The sequence below is a fragment of the Felis catus genome, chromosome C2 (genome assembly GCF_018350175.1).
Source record: "Felis catus isolate Fca126 chromosome C2, F.catus_Fca126_mat1.0, whole genome shotgun sequence".
In the NCBI taxonomy this organism is placed as follows: Eukaryota; Metazoa; Chordata; class Mammalia; order Carnivora; family Felidae; genus Felis; species Felis catus.
Window position 1 is genome coordinate 126,338,535 of NC_058376.1, and position 22,311 is coordinate 126,360,845.

The 22,311-nt window shown below is 33.7% G+C and overlaps 1 protein-coding gene across 3 annotated transcripts in view; it reads left to right on the plus strand.

Annotated features, from left to right (window-relative positions):
* Positions 1-22,311, plus strand: part of STAG1 (stromal antigen 1) — a 410,325-nt gene that overhangs the window by 213,882 nt on the left and 174,132 nt on the right. For all 3 annotated transcript variants that reach the window (XM_023260539.2, XM_045036401.1, XM_019810669.2), the window contains one exon: positions 15,417-15,493. In XM_023260539.2, coding sequence (XP_023116307.1) covers positions 15,417-15,493 — 77 coding nt within the window. The remainder of the gene's footprint in view (positions 1-15,416; positions 15,494-22,311) is intronic.

Here is a 22,311-nt window from a genome sequence, read left to right on the forward strand (position 1 = left end):
AACTGACTGAGCGATGAGTACCACATTATTTCATAATGCTAAGTCTAACTGCCTTTCTAAAATGAATTCACCTTAATCATGATGTGTTATATCTTTTAAATTATTGCTTGGTTTGGTTTGCTAATGTCTTGTTTAGGGATTTTTATATTTGTATTCATTGATGAGATTGGCCTGCAGTTTTCCTTTTTCATTCTTTCCATCTCAGATTTTATTATCAAGGCTTTGCTAACTTTATGAAGTGAGTTGTGGAGAATATCATCTTTTTTTTGTTTGTTTTCTGGAAGAGTATTTGAGATTGGAATTGTTTCCAGAACATTTGGTAGAATTTGCTATTGAAACCATATGGGTCTGAATTTTTTTGTTTTTGTTGGAAGATTTTAAATTACTGATTCAATTTTTTAAACTGATTTAGCAATATTCAGATTTGTTTGTTTTTGACAAGCTATATTTTCTAGGAAATTATCTATTCTTTTTGAATTTGCAAATTTATTTAATATTGTTATTTGTAATAGGTGTAATAGCCCCTTCTCTTTTTATAGTGCGTATAACTTCTTGTGATATTCCTTTTCATTAGTTCAATGCAAAATGTTTTCTAATTGGTTTTTTCTTTGATTCATGGATTATTTTAAAAGCATATTCCTTAACTTCCAAACATGGAATTTTCTAGTTAACTTTTGTTACTGATTTCTTCCTAGCTTAATTGAATTTGAGGCCAGAGAAAATGATCTGTGTGGTTTTCATCCTTTTTAGTTTGTGTAGACTTGTTTTAAGGTCCTCTGGTCAGTTTTTGCAAATGTTTCACATGTGTTTGAAATCTGTATTATGCATTAAAAAAAATTTTTTTTTAACTTTTATTTACTTTTGAGAGACAGTGCACACAAACGGGGGAGGGACTGAGAGAGAAGGAGACACAGAATCCGAAGCAGGCTCCAGGCTCTGAGCTGTCAGCACAGAGCCCTATGTGGGGCTCGAACCCACGAACCTTGAAATCACGACCTGAGCTGAAGTTGATGCTCAACTGACTGAGCCATCCAGGCATCCCTTATGCATATTTTAAGTGCAGTTGTGTCCATTAGGTTAAGATTGTTCAATAATTGTGTTGACATATTTCATATCCTTTTAATCTATTATTTACTTTTCTAGCAGTTACTCAGGGACGTATTTTAGAATCATGATTGTAGGTTTATATATTTCTTCTTGATTTCTCCTTGAAGGACTTCCCCTTGCATCATTCTCTTTTTCATGTCCTCTCCCATCACCTGCTTTGTTATTAGGTGCCTAGAAATACTCTAATATTTTCTATAACTCAAATGTTTTACATTTATTTAATGATCCTCTTTATCTCTGGTAGTGCTTTTTTCTCGTATTTCATTTATTTGAATATTAATAAAGCATACCTCCTTTTATAGCTTTTTTCTGGCCCAACTTTTTCTGGTTTTTTCCTTTCATTATTCTTCTATCCTTACTGTTTAGATGCATTTTGTAAACAGCAAATAGACGGATGGTATTTTTTTATTCAGTCAGAAAACTATTTTTCTTTTAACTGTATCACTTAATCCTTTTTACATTTAATGTAAACAGTGGATGTTTGGATTTATATCAAAACAGTGTTTGTTCTCTGTCTTGACTGCTCTATGTATTTTTTTATTTTGCTTTTTCTTTCTTGCCTTTAGAGTCTTTGAATTCAAAAGAATTCATTCCCCCCCCTCTACTTTTTTAGACACTTTGTACTCTTTGCATGCATTTAATAGTTACCCTAGAGATTATAAAAATCATAATTAATGTAACAAAATCTAAAATGTAATTACTTTTACCCTTTTCCTAGAAAGTACAAGGACCTAAAGCAATAATTCTATTTACTTCCTTCCTTGTGTTGTAATTTAAATCTATTTAGTTTTCCCTTTAGTCATTATTATTTAAAGAAATAAGGTAGTTAATTTTTTTTTTAGTTTTACCATTATACATACCATTGTATTTGTTCTTTTTTTAATGTCATATATATCTGAGATCACTTCTGCCTAAAATGCATCGTTTAGAACTTCCATTGATCTTCTATCAGGGATTGTATAGGCTCTGTTGGACTTTTTTTAAAGATTTATTTAACTTGTCTTTATTTATGAAAGTATATTTTGATAGATAGATCATATAACATTGGCCGTCTTCATATTGAAGACATTTTACTGTTTTCTGGCTTAGATTGTTGTTGAGAACTAGGAATAATAATTTTCCTTTCTTTCAATACTTGTTTTTCCCAAAGCTTAACGTTTCTCTTTGTATTCTGGTATTCTGCAGTCTGTTATGTTCTAGGTATAGAACATATTTCTTTAGATTGGTGTCTTTCCTCAGTTATCTTTTAAAATATTGCTGCTTCTCATTTTATTTCTCTTCTCCCTCAGTAACTTTGTTTAAACTTTGCCTATTGTTTTCTTTGTACCTTTTTGCATTTTTGAATTCCTATATTCCTTTCTGTGTAATATTTCCCCTGTCTTCCAGTTCACTTACTTTTTTTTCATCCATGCCAGTCTGTTTCAGTTACTGTATTGGTCATTTCTAGAAGTTAGAGTTATGTGACTCTCCTTTATAGGAAAAGAAGTCCATGGAATTGTTCCCTGTGGCTATTCATTTGGTTTTGTATTTTCCTTTTTTAATATGGTGAATTTTTTACAGTCTATATCTGATAATTCTAATACTTGAAGTCTTTGTGAGTCTGTTTATACAGTCATTTTTGCTTATTCCTTTGCATATCCTTTGCATTCCTTTCTTCTTGGAGTGTTTAGTTACTTTTTATTCCAAGCTCCACATTTCCTCTCCAACTTATTAGAAACCTAAGTAAGGTACATTCCTCTAGAGAAGATTTAGCATTTGCTTGACAGGTATCCAAGGGTACTACAAATCGATGACTATTTACACCTAAGTCAAGTTTGCAGTTTTCTGGATCAGATTAAGTGAATTTAGGATATTTGTGAGAGCACCAGTGTTTGACTTCTATCTCCCAGGTATCTGTATTATAAAAAGGTTTCTTGGGGCACCTGGGTGGGTCATTTGGGTAAGTCTGTTAATTTCAGGGCAGGTCATGATCTCATGGTTTGTGGGATTAAGCCATGTGTCAGGCTTGTACTGACAATGCGGAGCCTGCTTGGAATTCTCTCTCCTTTCTCCCTCTCTCTCTGCCCCTCTTCTGCTCTTGTGTGCTCTCTCTCTCTCTCTCTCTCTCTCTCTCTCACAAAATAAATACATAAACTTTTTTTTTTAAGCTTTCTTTATGGATCCCAAAGTATGAGGTATTAGATTTACTGCTGGTTTAACTTTATCTTACAAATGAAATCCTTTGAGCCCCACTTCATAAAAAAGTTGTTTCTTTTAGACCCTTCACCTGAGAAGTCCCAGCTTGTGCATTATAGGCTCAATAAATATTATCAGAGAAAAAGTGATTTTAGCGCTTTCTGTATCTTGCTTTCTGCTTTTAGTTTGTCTTTATCCTCAAGGTTTTAGATGTTTTTCAAAAAGTTTTTCATGTTTTTACTAGCACTTCAGGAAAACTGTTTATATAAATAATATTGTGTATAGTACTACCATAATCAAAACTTTTATATACCAACTTAACATATTTGTTCCCTTGGATAATTGTGTATGTGTAAATGTAGGCCATAATTTTGAACTTTCCACTCTTTGGACATATTTCATATATTTATCTTTTATATTGTTGCAATTTCTACTTTCATGGACTCTAGTCTCTTGGCACTATTTAAAGTCTTAATTTCTCATTCTTATGTTTTTGGAAGAACTTTCAAATGTAGACATATTCAGATATTGTTTTAGGAATTGTGCAATGAAAACCACAGATAATCCTGATGAGTTTATTATTTAGGAAAAGCTGTTGGTTATACAGAGTACAGAATAAGAATTATTAAAATAGGAGAATGGAACGAGAAATATTTTGGTATATTTTAGCCTCATTTTTCTAGGCCTCATGGGTTTCTTTTTTTTTTTTTTAATTTTTTTTTTCAACGTTTATTTATTTTTGGGACAGAGAGAGACAGAGCATGAACGGGGGAGGGGCAGAGAGAGAGGGAGACACAGAATCAGAAACAGGCTCCAGGCTCTGAGCCATCAGCCCTGAGCCTGACGCGGGGCTCGAACTCACGGACCGCGAGATCGTGACCTGGCTGAAGTCGGACGCTTAACCGACTGCGCCACCCAGGCGCCCCGGCCTCATGGGTTTCTAAAGGGTTGTATATATATCAAATTTTTGTGCCCTAAATTATTCTTTAAAAATATTATAAGAATCACACAAATATAGTCAACTGATTTTTTTATTTGAAGATATAAAGGCAATTAAAATGGAGATATAATCATCTTTTCAACAAATGGTACATGAACTATTGGATATCCATGGGGAGAAAATGAACTTAAAGATATTACCCCTTTCTTAAGTGCAATGTAAAACTCAAAATTTCTAAAATAAAACGTAAGAGAAAGACTACATGACCTTAGGTTTAGTGATGAGGTTTTGTGGTTTTTAGCTGTAACAACCAAGGGTACATGGAAGCCCATGGAAGAAACAATTGACAAGTTGGACCTTATTAAAATTTTTCTGCTCTGCAAAAGACATTATTGAGAAAATTAAATCACAGACTGAGAGAACATATTTGCAAGACACATATATGGTAAAGGACTTGTAATTAAAATATACAAGGAGCTCTAAAAATTCAGTGATAAGAAAATAAACAGCCCAATAAAAAGTGGGCAAACACCTGAATAGACATTTCCCTGAATAAGACATTTCACAGATGGCAATTAAACATGCGAAAGGATGCTCAACATCATTTGTCATAAGGGCAATGCGTATTGAAACAACAAAAAGATATCACTATACAGCTATTGGAATGGCTAAAGTCCAAAAAACTGGCAGTATTGATCACTGTCAAGATGTGAAGGCACAGGAAATCATTGTTGATGGGAATGCAAAATGGTGTAGCCATATTGGAAGACAGTGTAACTGTTTCTTACAAAACTAAACATAACCTTACTGTAAAATCTAGTAATTGTGCTCTTAGGTGTTTACCCAACTCATCTGAAACATGCCCACACAAAAACCTGCATGTGTTTAATGTAATTATATTCATTAATTACTAAAAATCGGAAGCAATCAAGGTGTCCTTTAGTAGATGAAAGGGATAAACAGTGGTACATCCATGAAATGGAATATTATTCGGTTATAGGAAGGAATGAGTTCTCAAACCATGCAAAAAGCATAGATGAGTCTTCAGTAGGTATTGTGGAGTGAAAGAAGCCAGTCTAAAAAGGCTACATACTATGATTCCAGTTTCTGTTACATTCTGGAAAAGGGAAAACTATAGAGATGGTAAATAGATCCATGTTTGCCAGGGGTTTGGGGAGGAAGAAGGGTTGAATAGGTGAATCATAAGGGGTTAGGGTGGTGAAACTATTCTGTACCATGCTGTAACGGTAGATACATGATCAGTGCATTTCTCAAAACCCATAGAACTGCTAGAACAAAAAGTAAACATTGATGTATGCAAATTTAAAAAAAAAAAACCACTTAACGAGGTCATCCCAGTTGAAGTAAGACTAACAAAAGAATCAAACTGTATTACAAACACATGAAATAACCTCACTGCAGGGGTTTGGGATAAAAGTACTGTCCTAAATACTTAAGAGTAGAGATTATAAGACTAAAGGCAAAAGGAACTGTACTCTGGTTGGCAGTTATTTTTCATTGTGGTATGGAAGTCACTATACATGTGTATACAATTTTGAAATCACTATACATATGTATAAGTGGAATTAAAAAATTAAGTAAGTAGATAGTTGATGGTGGGAACCAGAGTTTTCACTGTTTGAGATTTCACTGTAGGAAATTATAGATAAAAGCAAGGGGAGAACTCTGGAATATTCCGTGTGGTGTGTGTGGTCATGGAGTTGAAGATATTAGTATAACTCATATATAGCTTAATATAGATACATATGGCTACATACAGAAATAGTTACATACATATATATTTCCTTGCTCTTTAAGCCGAGAGGGCCTAAAAGAAATGACATTACACTAACAATGAGCCGGTAGCAAGGAACACACTTAGCATATAAATCTTGGCTTCTTATTCCATTCTCCAGTTGAGGAAGTCAGGGATCCTTACAGCAATATTAGATTCTAAGACTGGGACAGGGAATATACAAGGTGAACCTGAAGCATTTCATAGTTTCTGAAAGTAAGTAAGTGCTCAGTGAAAACAAAACAACAGTGAGGGTTTGTCAAAAGGACATAGGAACCAACTGAAAAGAACCCTACTCAGTAGCCAAAAGTGGAACAATGTGAGCAACAAAATACTGTAGAATTGGCTTATAATGTAAACTATAAAATATTCATGAGTCCATGTTATAAATAAATGATTGAAAATGGAACAAATGGGTAATAGACAAATCTTTCATGTAGAAGAATTCAATGTAATTTATATAGATACATATATAAACTTAAAGAAGCATAATTTCTTACACGTTTAGGTGTGGGCTGTACATAGTGACTTCTTTCCAAAGAATATAGTATGGAAAAAGGGGAAAAATACAACGTACTTTGGAGAAACTTGACAAATTCTGCCTCAGTTTAGATGATCATGATTAATAAGCACATGATTAAAAAATACTTTTGTTTTGATACAATTACAATGGCACTTTTTCTTTGATCTTTCTCTCAAAAACCAAAAACCGTATTTAACCATAAGAAAACCATCACACAAACCCAAATTGACAGACATTCTGTAAACTGCCTGACTGCTCCGTAACACCATTATGATGATCAAAAATAAGTTAGAAACTGTCACAGTGTAGAGTACCCTAAGGAGACACGACAACTACCACCTTTTGTGGTATTCTGGATGAGATCCTGGAACAGAAAAAGGATATTAGGTTAAAAGTAAGAACATCTGAATATGACTTTTAGTTAATATTATCAGGTTAGGGGAGAAGGAATTTGAGAAAGACGATCAAAAGGTACAAACTTCCTAGTTACTAGATAAATAAGTACTAGGGATGTAGTGTAAGTGAATGACTACTGTTAATACTGCTGTATGATACATAGGAAAGTTGTTAAGAGAGTCGATCCTCAGAATTCTCTACACAAGGAAAAATTACTTTTCTAATTATATCTATAAGAAATGATGGATATTAACTAAACCTGTTGTGATAATCATTTCCAGTATATGTAAATCAAACCATGATGCGGTGCACCTTAAACTTGTAGTGATGTATGTCAATTATTTCTCAGTGAAGCTAGGGGAAGAACAAAAATGTTATTAATATCTGCTCATTAGCTGCGACAAATATACAATATTAATATGAGATATTAACAATAAGAGAAACTGGTTTTGGTGTTTATGGAAACATTTTGCACTGTGTAATTTTTATGTTAGTCTAAAACTATTCTAAAATAAAAAGTATGTATTTTTTAAAACATTGTGGAATTCAGTTTAAGGAAAATTCTTTGAGACTCTTATTAAGCCCAACCACCTAGTTTTTTTTCCCCCTTTTTAATCATATACATAAAAGTTCAATGAAATAGAAAAGAGTGGTGCTCTAGAGAAAGATGAGAAAGTCTTAGTGGCAAATAAATTGTGAGAGAGTCTTTGCAAAAGTATACTTGAGATTATTTGGGACCTTGTAGTGACACACCTTTGAAGTACAGCTTAAAGAGTATGACTTGATCATTTATATGCACTTTGATAGGAAAATACAAAGTAATCCTAAATTATCTCACACATTTAAATCCTAAATTATCTTATATATATTATGTAACTGAAGTCAGATATGTAGTGTTGGCTCTAAACAAGGTACTTATAAATAAAAATTTTCACTCTTTAATTTATGGATTCTTACAACGTTATGGGGAAGTTCTCTTGTGCTCTTTTTCCTTTGCTACTTGGAGATGAAACCTGGTTCTACTTAGATGATAACCATTGCACTCATGGTCTAATTTATGAGAAAGAAACATAATTCAGCATTTTTTCCCCTGCATCTCTCAGTCCCTAGTTTTTGCTTTTCCATACCATGCTATGAAGAGTATTTCTTCTTTAGAGCTATTCTTTACTGCCACAATTTAATTTTTGTCTTCAGTTCCCTAAGACTAAAAATCTTTGGCTGATATTTTTCTTCTAATGTGCTATTGTTACCTTTTTGAGTTCTCCAATTCCTTTAATAATAACCTGAAAATTTGGGTCTTTCTCCACAAAAGTTGCATAGACCTAAATTTTCAAACAAAAGGTCCATAGATATTTAGGAATCCATGTGCCATAGATTAAGAAGTCCTGCTTCTCTTGAATCATGTTAATATTAGTAGTAATGCCTGAGGTAGCAGATGGACATTTTAAAAAGTATGTTTATTCTTTTCATTGCCGTTTCCTTTAATTCTTATGTGGACTGAAGATGAAGATATTAAAAAAAAATTCTCTTTAATGTTTATTTATTTTATTTTTGAGAGAGAGAGAGACAGACAGAACACAAGCAGGGGAGGGGTAAAGAGAGAAAGGAGGCAGAGAATCTGAAGCAGGCTTCAGGCTCTGAGCCGTCAGCACAGAGCCCGACGTGGGCACAGACCATGAGGTCATGACGCAAGCCGAAGTCAGGCGCTTAACCATCCAGGCTCCCCTTGAGGATATTTTAATAGTTGTTGGAAGATTTGGTGAAAGTAGTTTGAAACATCACTGTTATAAGACAATGCTTGCTTTTATTCCTGGGCTATACTAACATGGCTAAACCAAGCTCCAGTATTAAGCTTGAAATGATCATTAAAAAGCAACCAAAGTATCTGTCTCTTTATCTTTCCCCATTCCCTTTCCTCAACAGTCACTGCAATCTTAGGTAACTGTTAAATTCTATATTCTGGTACGCAGTGTTTCTTTAGTAAATACTTCTCAGTTTTAGTAGCCTCAGCATTTCTTCTCCTTTTTGACTTAGATTTTGTCTTGTAATTTATCCATACTTTTTTCAGTCTTTCTCCACTTTATTTTGATGTATAATGTACTGTTACTTAAAGTAAAAATGAAGCAGAAGATGAGACTACCAAAAATTTTCCTGTTATATGTATGAATTATCTCTGGTCCATCACCAGATTAGGTTTTTAAATTAATACTTTATAATCCAGTCTTTACAATAAAAGCTTTAAAATAGAAAGCTGTTTCATACATGGTACAATTAGTAAGAAAGCTCTTAGGAAGGCTCTCTGTTAAACACTCTTAGGCAGTGTTAGTATATAACACCAGTAATTGGTTTGGTTTAGTAATTTAAGGGAGCCAGGTTCAGTAATTTGAGGGAACCAGAATGTTAGTGTCATAAAAGGTATAAACCCAGAAGGGCCTTTTGTTGTATTTGGGTAAGTTGATTTGCTGCTCAAAAAGTTCTGGGTGGCTCAGTCGGTTGAGTGTCCAACTTCGGTCAGGTCACGATCTCGCAGTCTGTGAGTTTGAGCCCGGTATCAGTCTCTATGCTGACAGCTCAGAGCCTGGAGCTGCTTCAGATTCTGTGTCTCCCTCTCTCTCTGCCCCTTCCCCGCTCATACTCTGTCTCTCTCTCTGTCAAAAATAAATAAACATTAAAAAACATTTTTAAAGAAAGTTCTCTCTGCTTCCAGTCTTCTCTTCTGTCTGCTTCTGTACCTAATTGGAAGGATACAAACAAGGCTAGAGTTCTGGCTTTGGATCTCATCATAGAATAGAGTAAGGGTAAAATTCAAAATGAAGAGGATGAGATGAGACCGTGTTCTAAACCATAGGGTTCGTGTAAATGGGGGTAAGAATTTGTGGGTTCCTGCTTCTTCGGCATTGACTTCTTTATCACCTTAACTCATCGTTATGGTGGATTCTAGACATTTTGGAAAGAGATGGTTAGTGTCTGGAAGTAAAAGCTTTGGTCTGGGTGCTTAGAAAACTGCTGACTTTGCTTAGTTCTGGAATAAAAGAGATGACTGGTCTCATTCTTCAAGTGGCAATAATCTGACAACATGCACAATTAGGGATCTGGCTTTCAGTAGAGCCCAAAAACTCAAGCTTTTAGCTTTCCTCTAAATGGGCAGGATAATCTTTCAAAAAAGGAATGCTTAAAGTAGGTGAGCATCTTACATGCATCTTGCATCTTACGAGCTATAAGCACAATACTAAATTCTTTATACTTGTTTTCTTATTTTGTTCTCATATCATCCTTAGTCATTTGTTCCACATTTTTTTTTCAGTGCTGTTTATGTACTAGGAATTACAGCATTGAACAAAAAAAATCCCTGCATTGGTATTCTCACCACTTTAAAGATTAGAAATCTGAGTTTTATAGAAAACAATTGATTTTTTCAGTCTCCTATAGCTTAGTAACTGGGGGAGCTGAGACTTAAACCCTACTGTGTCTAATGCCAAAGATTTTAAATGACCCTACGATGACTTCTTGAGGGTTCTGCTAAATGTTGTGGTTGCTATAACCACAGTTAAAGTTTCTTTTCATTGTTGTCCATGTCACTAATTTTGCCAAGGATATGTTCTCCAGCCTCATTTTCATATTGCTTTTCAATTTCATTTTTTGTGTTCTATAATAGCCTGGTAAGTAAAACATAAAATTTCACATTTCTGGCAAACTTAAATGGAGCATTCTTAGCCTACCCTCTAATGAGTGCATATTGGTAGTGACTACACAAATGCTTGACAGGAAAAGATTAATAGCAGTCTGTCCTTCAGTTTAGTTTTTTAACATTTTATTTTTTATTTGAAATGTATTCATTCCTTATTTTGAGTAATACATTTATATAGTTCAAATTTCAGGAAATGCAAAGGGTATGCAATATAATACCTCCATTATATCCCTAAACCTCAACCACATATTTCTCTTTCCCTGAGGCAACCACTTGTGCCAGATATTTGTGTATCTTTATAGAAATATTTTAAATCATATATTATCAAATGTATAAATATTCCTTTTTCATTTATGAATATATCCTACAGATCTTTCCATATCAAGCATAGACCACTTTATTGTTTTTGACAGCTGCATGGATTCCATTGATTTTAGTCAGTTAAAAGTAGTGGTTAGTCATGGACTCTGTAGCCAGACTGTCTGCGTATAGACCACGAATCTGCTACTGGGAAACCCTGTTTGCAAGTTGCTAAATCTCTAGGTGCCTCAATTTTCTCTTCTATAAAATGAGAGAAAAGTAGTACATTCTTCTATTGTTGTGAAAAGTAAATGTTTTAACTTATTTAATAGGGCATATTTATTAGAACAACGCCTGGCAGATAGTGAGCACCCAAGTGTTAGCTGCCACCACCATCGTCACTATCATCAACACTTGCAGTTATTAATCAGAATCTTATTTATGGGTATATGCATTTTTCCTTTTGCTATCACAAACAGTGTTTCAGGGAATAACCTTGTACCTTCGTTATTTCATATGTGGTGAGTTTATGGATTTTTCACAACAAGTACAATATCCAGGCCAAGGAGTATGTAAATTTGTAATTTCGGTAATATTTGCCAAATTGCATACCATAGGGATTGTATCAAGTTATGTTCTCTCCAGCAGTTTGATAAAATTTAAGTGATCAGTAACTTGATGGTAGTTTTTTGATGTTATTCTATTTCTGGAATTATTGATAGTTAAAAATGACACTTTTGAGGCGCCTGGGTGGCGCAGTCGGTTAAGTGTCCGACTTCAGCCAGGTCATGATCTCGCGGTCCAGGAGTTCGAGCCCCGGGTCAGGCTCTGGGCTGATGGCTCAGAGCCTGGAGCCTGTTTCCGATTCTGTGTCTCCCTCTCTCTCTGCCCCTCCCCCGTTCATGCTGTGTCTCTCTCTGTCCCAAAAATAAATAAACGTTGGAAAAATAAAAATTAAAAAAAAAATGACACTTTTGAAAGTTCTTCCTTTATCTTCATTAGAGGTATAATCCTGTCAGTAAGGCTTGATCAGACAGTCTTTTATTTTTTAATGTAAGATACGTATGTTGGTAGATTATTTGAAGATTCTCGCAGATAGTGTTTTAGAGAGTGGAAGATAATCTATTTTTTTTTCATTCCTTATTTTCAAATATTTCTGTTTCTCTGAATCTGAATTATTTCAGATCGTTAATTTACTTTTTTTTTTTAATTTTTTTTTTTAACGTTTATTTATTTTTGAGACAGAGAGAGACAGAGCATGAACAGGGGAGGGTCAGAGAGAGGGAGACACAGAATCTGAAACAGGCTTCAGGCTCTGAGCTGTCAGCACAGAGCCCGACGCGGGGCTCGAACTCACGGACCGTGAGATCATGACCTGAGCCGAAGTCGGCCGCTTAACTGACTGAGCCACCCAGGCGTCCCTTTAATTTACTTTTAATAGCTATCCATTGTCAAAGCTTAAAATAGTAGAGAGAAGACTTAAGATGTTAGGCATATTTCAAGGAACTATAGAGAATACAAAGATTAATAAGTAGTATTCTGCCATACTTTTCTCTGGTGGGTAAGCTAGATGTGGGCCATTTCCAGGTTAGAAAATGTAGAAAAGGACAAAAAAAATGTGTAGGACAGAACTTTGGAAATAACCTGTATTCAGGTAAGTAAAAGTGAAAGAAATGAAAGTAAGCCATTAGAGAATACAGTACAAGGATATAGTGTTAATAGAAACCAATATAATGGGCAAATGTTTTCAATAGAATATGTAAGGTATTACTAAAGAAAGACTGCTTGATGTAACAATTAGCAGATAATAGGTGTGAGGAAGCAGTTTCAGTAGAGTTGTTGGACCTAATGGAAGAAGAATGAACAGGTAGAACGTAGTAAGTTAATAGGCCTATGTATCAAAAGTCATTGTGACAGCAACAGGATTTTCTTCTTTAAAAAATTTTCAGTGACAGGCTGTTCATTTTCAAAATTACAGCTTTAAACATCTGATTTTACTTTATTAGTAATTGTTACTTATATATGGTAGTCAGTTTTTTAGAAGTTTATTTATTTATTTTGAGAGAGAGAGAGTGAGTAGAGAAGGGGCAGAGGGAGAAAGAAAGAGAAAATACCAAGCAGGGATTGAGCCCATGACCCATGAGATCATGACCTGAGTTGAAATCAAGAGTTACATGCTTAACCGACAGAGCCACCAGGCGCCCCTAAATATGGTAGTCATTTTTAAAGATGCTAAGCATGAGACTGGTTTTTATGTTGTTTCTAATGCTAGTTGTTGTTTTGTTGCCTTTCACTTTACAATGTTAAATTAATGCAGCAAAATATTCCTCCCTTTATGAACTAACTTGGTAGTCCATTGTAATTATAGTTAAGACTCCACTGTATATGAAAACTGCCATATCAGTCATGGAAATAAAATAGAACATTGTTTAATAATTAACAATAATGTGTCACTTTTTAGTGAACTGGTATGATTAGTGTTGTCCTTTTTCTTGAGTTCTTTAAAAAATAAGTATTACCTGGGAATGCAAACTGGTACAGCCACTCTGAAAAACAGTATGGAGGTTCCTGAAAAAATTAAAAATAGAGCTACCCTACAACCCAGCAATTGCACTACTAGGTATTTATCTAAGGGATACAGGTATGCTGTTTCGAACAGACACATGCACCCCAATGTTAAATAGCAGCACTATCAACAATAGCCAAAGTATGGAAAGAACCCAAATGTCCATCAATGGATGAATGGATAAAGAAGATGTGGTGTATATATACAATGGAGTATTACTTGGCAATCAAAAAGAATGAAATCTTGCCATTTGCAACTATGTGGATGGAACTAGAGGGTATTATGCTAAGCGAAAATAGTCCGAGAAAAGTATCATATGACTTCACTCATTTGAGGACTTTAAGACACAGAACAGATGAACATAAGGGAAGGGAAGCAAAAATAATATAAAAACAAGGAGGGGGACAAAACATAAGAGACTCTTAAATATGGAGAACGAATGGAGGGTTACTGGAGGGGTTGTGGGAGGGGGGATGGGCTAAATGGGTAAGGGGCATTAAGGAATCTACTCCTGAAATCATTGTTGCACTATATGCTAACTAACTTGGATATAAATTTTAAAAAATTAAAAAATTAAAAAAATCAGTGTTACCAAGTTACAATTTCCATACATTAAAAGTTGCACATTTTAAGTGTACAGATAGATGACTTTGAGAAATGCATATAGCTATTTAATGACACTCCAAAACATAAAATATTTCCATCTCTCCAAGAACAACTAATTCTTCTCATGTTTAATAACTTAAAAATCTCATTTTATTTCTTTTGCTTGCTTAGTACTTTATGAGAGTAGATTTACTTGTCATCTCTACAGCTTGGCGTAGGGATACCTGTTGGTAGTACTTAATTCATTATACTGAAAATGAACAAAAGAGCTATATATCAAGTAACTAAAACATGGTTAGAAATGGTTGTAATTAAAATGATGAGAAAGATCTCGTTTTTTTCATTTTACAGATTAATAAAAAGTCAAATTAAGTTTGATATGCGAAATGTGCCACTGTAGTCTTTTATTGGGACTCTAAATGAAGAGCACACTTTGATGACTTTCAGTGGCTGTCAGTTGTTCCATGCTCTTTCTTGTAAAAGTACAGTACACTTTAGAGTCTTTTCCTTCTTACATTCTTAAATGTGATTTGAATTGGAGCTGCTAATCATTGGCAAGGAATCTGTCAGAGGGTATAAAGTATTTTCTTATTGATTCATTGAGTCTTATTCCTGTGATTTTTATCTTTAATATTGACATGTATAGAGTTGAAACTGAACCTTATGTAATTATTAGTTCAATATTCTGTGTACTCAAGGTAGATTTTGAACCTTATTTTATTTAAATTATGTTAATTTTTAACACAAGTCTTTGATATAAACCACTCTTACTATTTTAAGAGTGGTAATATTTATATAGCCATACTTGAGATAAAAATTATATAGCTAACGTAAAAGTAATACTAAAGAATGAGAGAGAAAGGGGTTAACTTTGTTTTTTGTTGGTTTGATACTTAGGTTGAAGTTACTGAGCTATTTTTCATGTTAACAGAAAACAGATTTAGCTGACATGTATTAATTAGATTAAGGAACACTTAGTTTTAATTTATAGAAGAATATTCTGATGATAAAGAATATCAGCTATATGTCTGGATAGCACCAGTCAATCCTTACATAAATATATTGTTTTTTTGTCTTTTCCTGCCCCAACACTCCTCTCAGTTTTTCCCCCCTCATACTTATTCGCAGAATATTCAGGGATTTTTAAAAATGTCTAAAGAACTTTGAAGCTCTTAAACAAGGGATTCCTTTAGGTAGGAGTTTGGGGGAGGAGAAAACCCCAAAAACTTTCAAATAAAATTTTTCAAACATTGGTCAGATTAAATTTAATGTTTAGCATGGGATAGAGAAGGATTAACTGTAAAATCTGTTGTTCCACAGGTACTGTGAGAATAGAGATGTTTCGAAATATGCAGAATGCAGAAATCATCAGAAAAATGACTGAAGAATTTGATGAGGTATAGCATTTCAATATTTATACAAATTGCCAACTTACACTTTTAAAATGGTGAATATATTTTAAGTTTTATTTTGATTCGGTGTTTAAGAGAAGATACTCTGTTCTCATTTATGTAATAATCCGTGCTACTAATTCCATAGTTAACGATCTTTGGGGATTTCATTGCATTGTATGGAGGTATCACTTAATGACTGGTAACTGATAAGGATAATAAAATTAGTGGTGTGAAGTAGAAGTTGGTTCTGGACATTCATTCTTGAAGACCATCTAAAATTCCTAAATTTATAAATACATCTCCAATAGTTTTATGTTCTGTGGAATTAGTCATATTAAATGCTTAAAGAAAAAAGGATTTAGAGGTCAAATAAGTGTTAATAGCCTGCATGTTATACCTGTTTAGAGATTGTCAAAGCACATTATTTAAGGTTCTTAGAAATCCTGATGGAAAAATAGCCTGCTTAACTTCATGTAATCCAGAATTCCTAAAATGATGTGCATCTCTCCTTACTTCCCCACCCCTCACTCCCTTTTTCTGTGTTCCTGTAAAACTTAAGTTTCTGTTTGGGGCAGTCTACTTTAAAATATTCTGATTTCCACTTAGAATATGTATTTTCTTAAAAGAAAAAAATGTATGTGTTTTCTTTGCTAGTCTTCACAGATTAATCAGCTTTACACTAATGAAATGTGTAAACACTTTCACAATTTTGTTTGTTTATGGTGAACTCATTTCATGTCATGCTCTATGCCACCATTAATTCTAGTTTTAACATTCTGCCTTTTGATTTAAATAAGATTTCTATTTTTTGTAGGTGTTCCCTTTTCTTAACTTTAAAACTAATAACAAAGATTTTTTTTTTTCCAGATCCACTCTGTCAGTGAGGTGGGCTCAGGCTTTTTTTTTTTTTTTTTTTTAGTAGGAATATTTATATTTAATTGACAAAAGTATTACACATGCATGGTAAAACAAACACATGTCACACAATACATATCTTTCTCATCAGGTGTTCACATTTATTCTAGTGATACACACCAAAACATTGTCGTGTGCATCTTTACGGAAACATTCTGTCAGTGACTTTCATGCTGTTTAGTCACATTCTCTGGGAGGGAGGGGAGACCTTACTTTGTGACCTATGTCTATATGTCCATAATCACTTGTCTTCATTTCTGCAATCCAAAACGTTCTGAAATTCCAAAGGAGTTTCTTCTGCAATTTAATGGTGGCAAAACCTAGCCCCGACTGACCTGAGGCTATTCATTACAATTTTTATTACCTCAGTCAGCGTGAATATTTATATTTATTCCTGGTGAAATATTAAGGTTCTCGATTACAGGGGGCTGCCCCAAATTCTCTTGGGTTGTGATGGAATTAAAATAGATGCATTATGTTAACTTCTCAAATTCAAAAATTTCTGGATTCTGAAATAATTCTTGAAATTACTTTTCATTTAAAACTAAGGTTTTTTATTGTAACTTTGTGAGTTTATATGTGGCAAATAGAAGATAACCAAGCCAGATTAAGGTGCAAGTAGTAGGTTTACTCACCAACTACTGTACTAACTACCATGCCAGGCTTGCAACACAAGTGATTGAGGTCACAGATTAAATAGTATGCATATTGGACCTTCAGGGCACTATATAAGAGTTTAAGACAGTAGTTCCCAAAGTTTGCTGCATATTAATAACACCTGGGTATATTTGGAAGCTGATGCCTGACTCTCTCCCTTATCCTCAGACCTTCTTATTTAAATTTTAAGGCATGCATCCAGGGCATAGGGATTTTTAAAAGGTCACCAGCTGATTCCAATGCACAGCAAAGTTTGGGAGAGATTTTGAGAAAAAACTGAGATTTAAGTTATAAAAACACTCCATATAGGAAAATAGTATGAGAGAAAATACACTGAAAATTCAAAACAAGATTATCATTGCTTTGTATTAAGATACTGAGATAAGTAGGGGAAGATGAGGAATTCAGCAAAATGAAGATCATGATGTACCCAAGAAAATATTCCTGTGAATATTGTCAAATACTCAGGTATTGGAAGAATAGTAAACTGTTATCAAAACTGATAGTTAAATGCAGCAAATGAAATTACTCAAAAAGTGTTCATATGGTTAAATATTTTTCTCCCAATATTTGAGAATAGTGACTAAATCAAAAAAGAATTTTTTAAAAACCACCGTTTTATGAATAATTCATGAGGTTAAAGGGATACAGACAGCATAGGGAATATAGTGAATGATACTGTAATAGGGTTGTATATGGTGACAGTGGTAGCTACACGTGTGGTGAGCATAGCATAACGTATGAAGTTGTTTTATCACTATATTGTACACCTGAAACTAAGGTAACATTGTATGCCAACTATACTTCAATAAAAATATATAAATAAATGAATGAAAATAGGAAAGATTCTTTAAAAAAATTATTTTTTGTCCTGTTTGACAGTACAGCTAACATAGTTTTATTAGAATATATTCATTTAAAGAAGAATTATATATTAATTATTTTCTAAGGCTATTCATTTTATCACTAAGGATTTTAGCAAGAAACTGCGTTTAAATGCTTACATATTGTTAAATATACAGTATTTTATTGTTTTTGTTTCTTCAGAATACTGTATAGGTCATTTAGTCCCCTGGGAGTGGAAGGAGGTTAGTTTTGGTGAAGTGTATTTTTTTTTTAATGGTTATTTTATTTTTTAATTTTTTTTTTTTTTACATTTATTTATTTTTGAGAGACAGAGACAGAGCACAAGTGGGGGATGGGCAGAGAGAGAATGGGACACAGAATCCAAAGCAGGCTCTAGGCTCTGAGTTGAGCCCAGTGTGGGATTTGAACTCACAAACTGTGAGATCATGACCTGAGCCGAAGTGAAGTCGGACACTTAACCGACTGAGCCACCCAGGCGGCCCAGTGTTTATTTTTGAGAGATAGAGAGTGAGAGTGAATGTGTGGGGAGGGGCAGAGAGAGAGGGAGACAGAGGATCTGAAGCAGGCTCCGTGCTGACAGCAGAGAGTCCAAGATAGGGCGCTCAAACTCATGAACTGTGAGATCATAACCTGAGCTGAATTCAGTGGGACACTCAACTGACTGAGCCACCAGGTACCCTGGTAATTTGTATTTTTTAGTAAAATTCAGAAAGATCTGATAATAAGATCCGCTGGATCCTGAGAACTTAGAGCAATGTCTGCTTCATAGGGAGTAGCCATTGAAATTTTGTTGCATAAATCTATATATTATAGCAAAATAAAGATTAGACAAATTAGAAGCAGTTTCAGTTGAAGGTGTTTATATTTGGGTAAGGTGGTCCAAGAGTATGTTACTGCCTGAGAAAGTATAGTGTAGCTACTATTCCTTATTACAAACTGATTCTATTCTAATGTTCATTACTTTCTTTTAAGGCTTACAAACCTGCACATAGCCAAAATGCTTTGTAATTGTAATGGCAACCTAATTTAGAAATATATTAATTCCTGGAGCAGTCTGTAGCTCTTTAGAGTTGGTAGATACATTTAGTTCCTGTTGGAGCCCAACACATAAAGCAAAATGTAATAGTATTACTGCTATTATTATTAGATTATTAGAGTCACATCTGCAAATGTAAACTCTTAAGTTATGTGTTCCAAAGGCCAATTTGCATAGTTTTCATATATGGAAGTGTGGCATCTATGTGTAGGGAAACTTTGCAACACAATATATTACTTACTTAGTGCCTTAAATTCTTGTCTGTGTTATTTTGGGTTATATTGCTCACAGAGTTTTATATATTGTGACCTTGTGTAATGAGTCCAACTTATCCAGAGTCTTGTTTTTTCTCCTCTTGTTTCTAATCTTGTGTGCTTCTATGGATTTGTTTATTTAAACTTAAGTATAGAACTCTTCATTTGTTTATCCATTTGAGCATTTACTAATCAAAGGATTAAAAATTTTAAGAAATGTAAAAATGGTTAAATATTTTACAAACTGAGAAAATAAAAAGGAAATGCCAAAGATATTATCTCCAGTCCCAAATTAAAGTCTAATTTTTTATTCTATACTCCGTCAATAAAATATTTTTTAGTCTGTTGTCTTAATAGTGAATACCTATGATAAAACTAAATTATTAGTCTCCCCTCTTCTCCCTCTACTCCATGCTTCTTCTCAAAAGGGTAGAGTTCTTATTTTGTAGGGAGAGTACTTAAGAAGTAACTACCTGATATAAACCTAAATCTTGCTTATAGGAGTTATTTATATCAACAGCATTCCAATGTATTATTAATTAGAAGTAACTTTCTAAAATAGCTCTTATATACCAGAATGTATGAGTATGTGATTTCATAGTCAGCATATCTCCTGTGTTCAACCCATTCAGAAAGTCAATACAGAAATAGAATGCTAGTTTAGTAATTTAGAAACATAGATTACAATGAAAATAGTTGTAAAGAGTATAAATGGTCAATCCTAACTCATATCTATAAGGAAATCCAAATCATGATAGAAAGAGGAAATGGATCAGTAAAAAATTTTTAAAAGATGAAATTGAATATCTAATAAAATTATGTTGGTTAACTCACCCTAAAATGGATATTGTCTGTTATTCTTAAGTCTTTCTGTTGCAAATTCAAAGTCTCAATCTAGCTTTATAAAACAGACGTAACTACTTGGTAACTACCTTAGTTCTGAACTAAACCTTATTTTCTAAATACCTGATAAAAATAGACAAAAGATTTTTTTCCTTCTATCTTTGGTAATCAGAAGACTGAGTATATAGACCTCATTTCTTATATTACAGTGTGGTTTGCAGCATATGTTTGTTTATAGAATTAAATGCATACATTGCTAGATCAGTTTCTTATCAGATGTTATTAGATCATCGTGGCTTTAACTTTAATAGTGGTGTAAGATGAGCTTATAAAAGCAATGTTAGTGCCTTCATATTTTTTGTAATTCACTTGTTATTACGTACTCAGATTTTTCTTTTTGTTTCTGTTTTTTCCCGAAATCTGTTTCCATTTTCTGAAGAGTTAAAATAAATATTTTAAAATATATTTATATCCATTGCATTGGTCATATGCAACTTACAAAATGAATAAACCAGGAAAGAGCGTCATAATACTAACGTAAGTGTTATAATACTAACCTCCTTGAGCATTGAACTCTTCTTATTCTTTTCTCTTGGGCTACCTCAGATACCTTTGTGACACAAACCAGTTTAAAATATGGACCTAGTGAGGGCATACAAAGCTTATTCTATATATTAAATATTAGTAGTAATTGATTTCTTAATTTAATTAAAACTAAAGAGCAGTTTTAGTATTTTCTTGCAGTACACCACTCAGTTTGTGTTGTACATATCACTTTGGAGTCTGTTTCACATTGAGGAAGGTAAACAGAATATTAAAGAAAGGAAGCAAAGTTGGAGGTGAGACGTGCCCAGAAAAGGAATAATCACATAGAAAAACTCATGAAGATCCAAGAAATTGTAATCTTTTGTACGGTGAAAAGGTACAAAATAGGTTGGAGACCAGAGGAAACATGTTGAATGAAAGTAATAGTAAATACTTATGCTTACTCTGTGCTAGGCACTGTTGTATGTTCTTTACATATATCTAATAATACACATTTTATGAGATAGGTCTTGTATATCATTGCTATCTCCATTTTACAGATGAGAAAACTAAGGCAAAAGGGGTTAAGAAACTTGGCCTGAGGTCCCACCACTTAGTAAATGAATTAAACTCAAACCATCTAGCTCCTGAATTCATACTTATAACCACTACTCTATTCTGCCTAGTATACAACTGCAAGTATGTAACCTGAAGTAGCTGGAGAAAGGGTCACTCAAGTAACAAATTTTGCTCTCTCCACTTAGACACCTTCAGTCATATAATAAATTTCCAGCTGTTTTTATTACCAGATGTCTTATGACTGACCAAATAAGTTATGGAATTAAATTAGTATCTTTTTGAAAGGACCAGTTATATTCTATTGATATATGTTAAATCTTTTTGGAGTTACGCCATTCCATTATATTGTTTGAAACATCAACTCTCATTATGAGAAATGCTTAAATGAAGTAATCATAAGCCAACAATAACATTTGTGTCAGTGGGTACTGGCTTAAATCCACATCTGATTGTGATTAGTCATGATGAACTATGTATTGAGATTGTAATTACACCCTGGACATTTCAAGATTTTTATTTTTCAGTTTTAAAATATATCTAGAGGGGTGCCTGGATGGCTCAGTTGGTTGAGCATCTGACTCTTGATTTTGCCTCAGGTCATGATCCCAGGGCCGTGGGATCCAACCCTGCGTCTGACTCTGTGCTGAGCATGAAGCCTTCTTAGGATTCACACTTTCTCTCCCTCTGGCTCTCTCCCCTGCTCACTGTTTCTCTTAAAAAAAAAAATAAAAAATAAAAATAAAAATAAATAAATAAATAAATAAAATATGTCTATAAAACATGATTTTACAGCGATATAAAGGAACCACATTTATATTTGCTAATCATTATGGACACCTTTTAAATTATCTAGCTAAAGCTAGGTATTAAAAATTCTATTTCTTGGGGCACCTGGGTGGTGCAGTTGGTTAAGCATCCGACTCTTGATTTAGGCTCAGGTCATGATCTCATGGTTGTGAGATCAAGCCCCAAGTTGGGCTCCGTGCTGAGCATGGAACCTGCTTGGGATTTTATCTCTCTCTTTCTCTGCCCCTCCCCCTCTCAAGTGCACTCTCTCAAAATAAATAAACATTTTGTAAAAGCTCTATATCTTTTATTGATTTTGTATAACTTTTTATTTTAACAGCTGCTAAATGAACTATTTA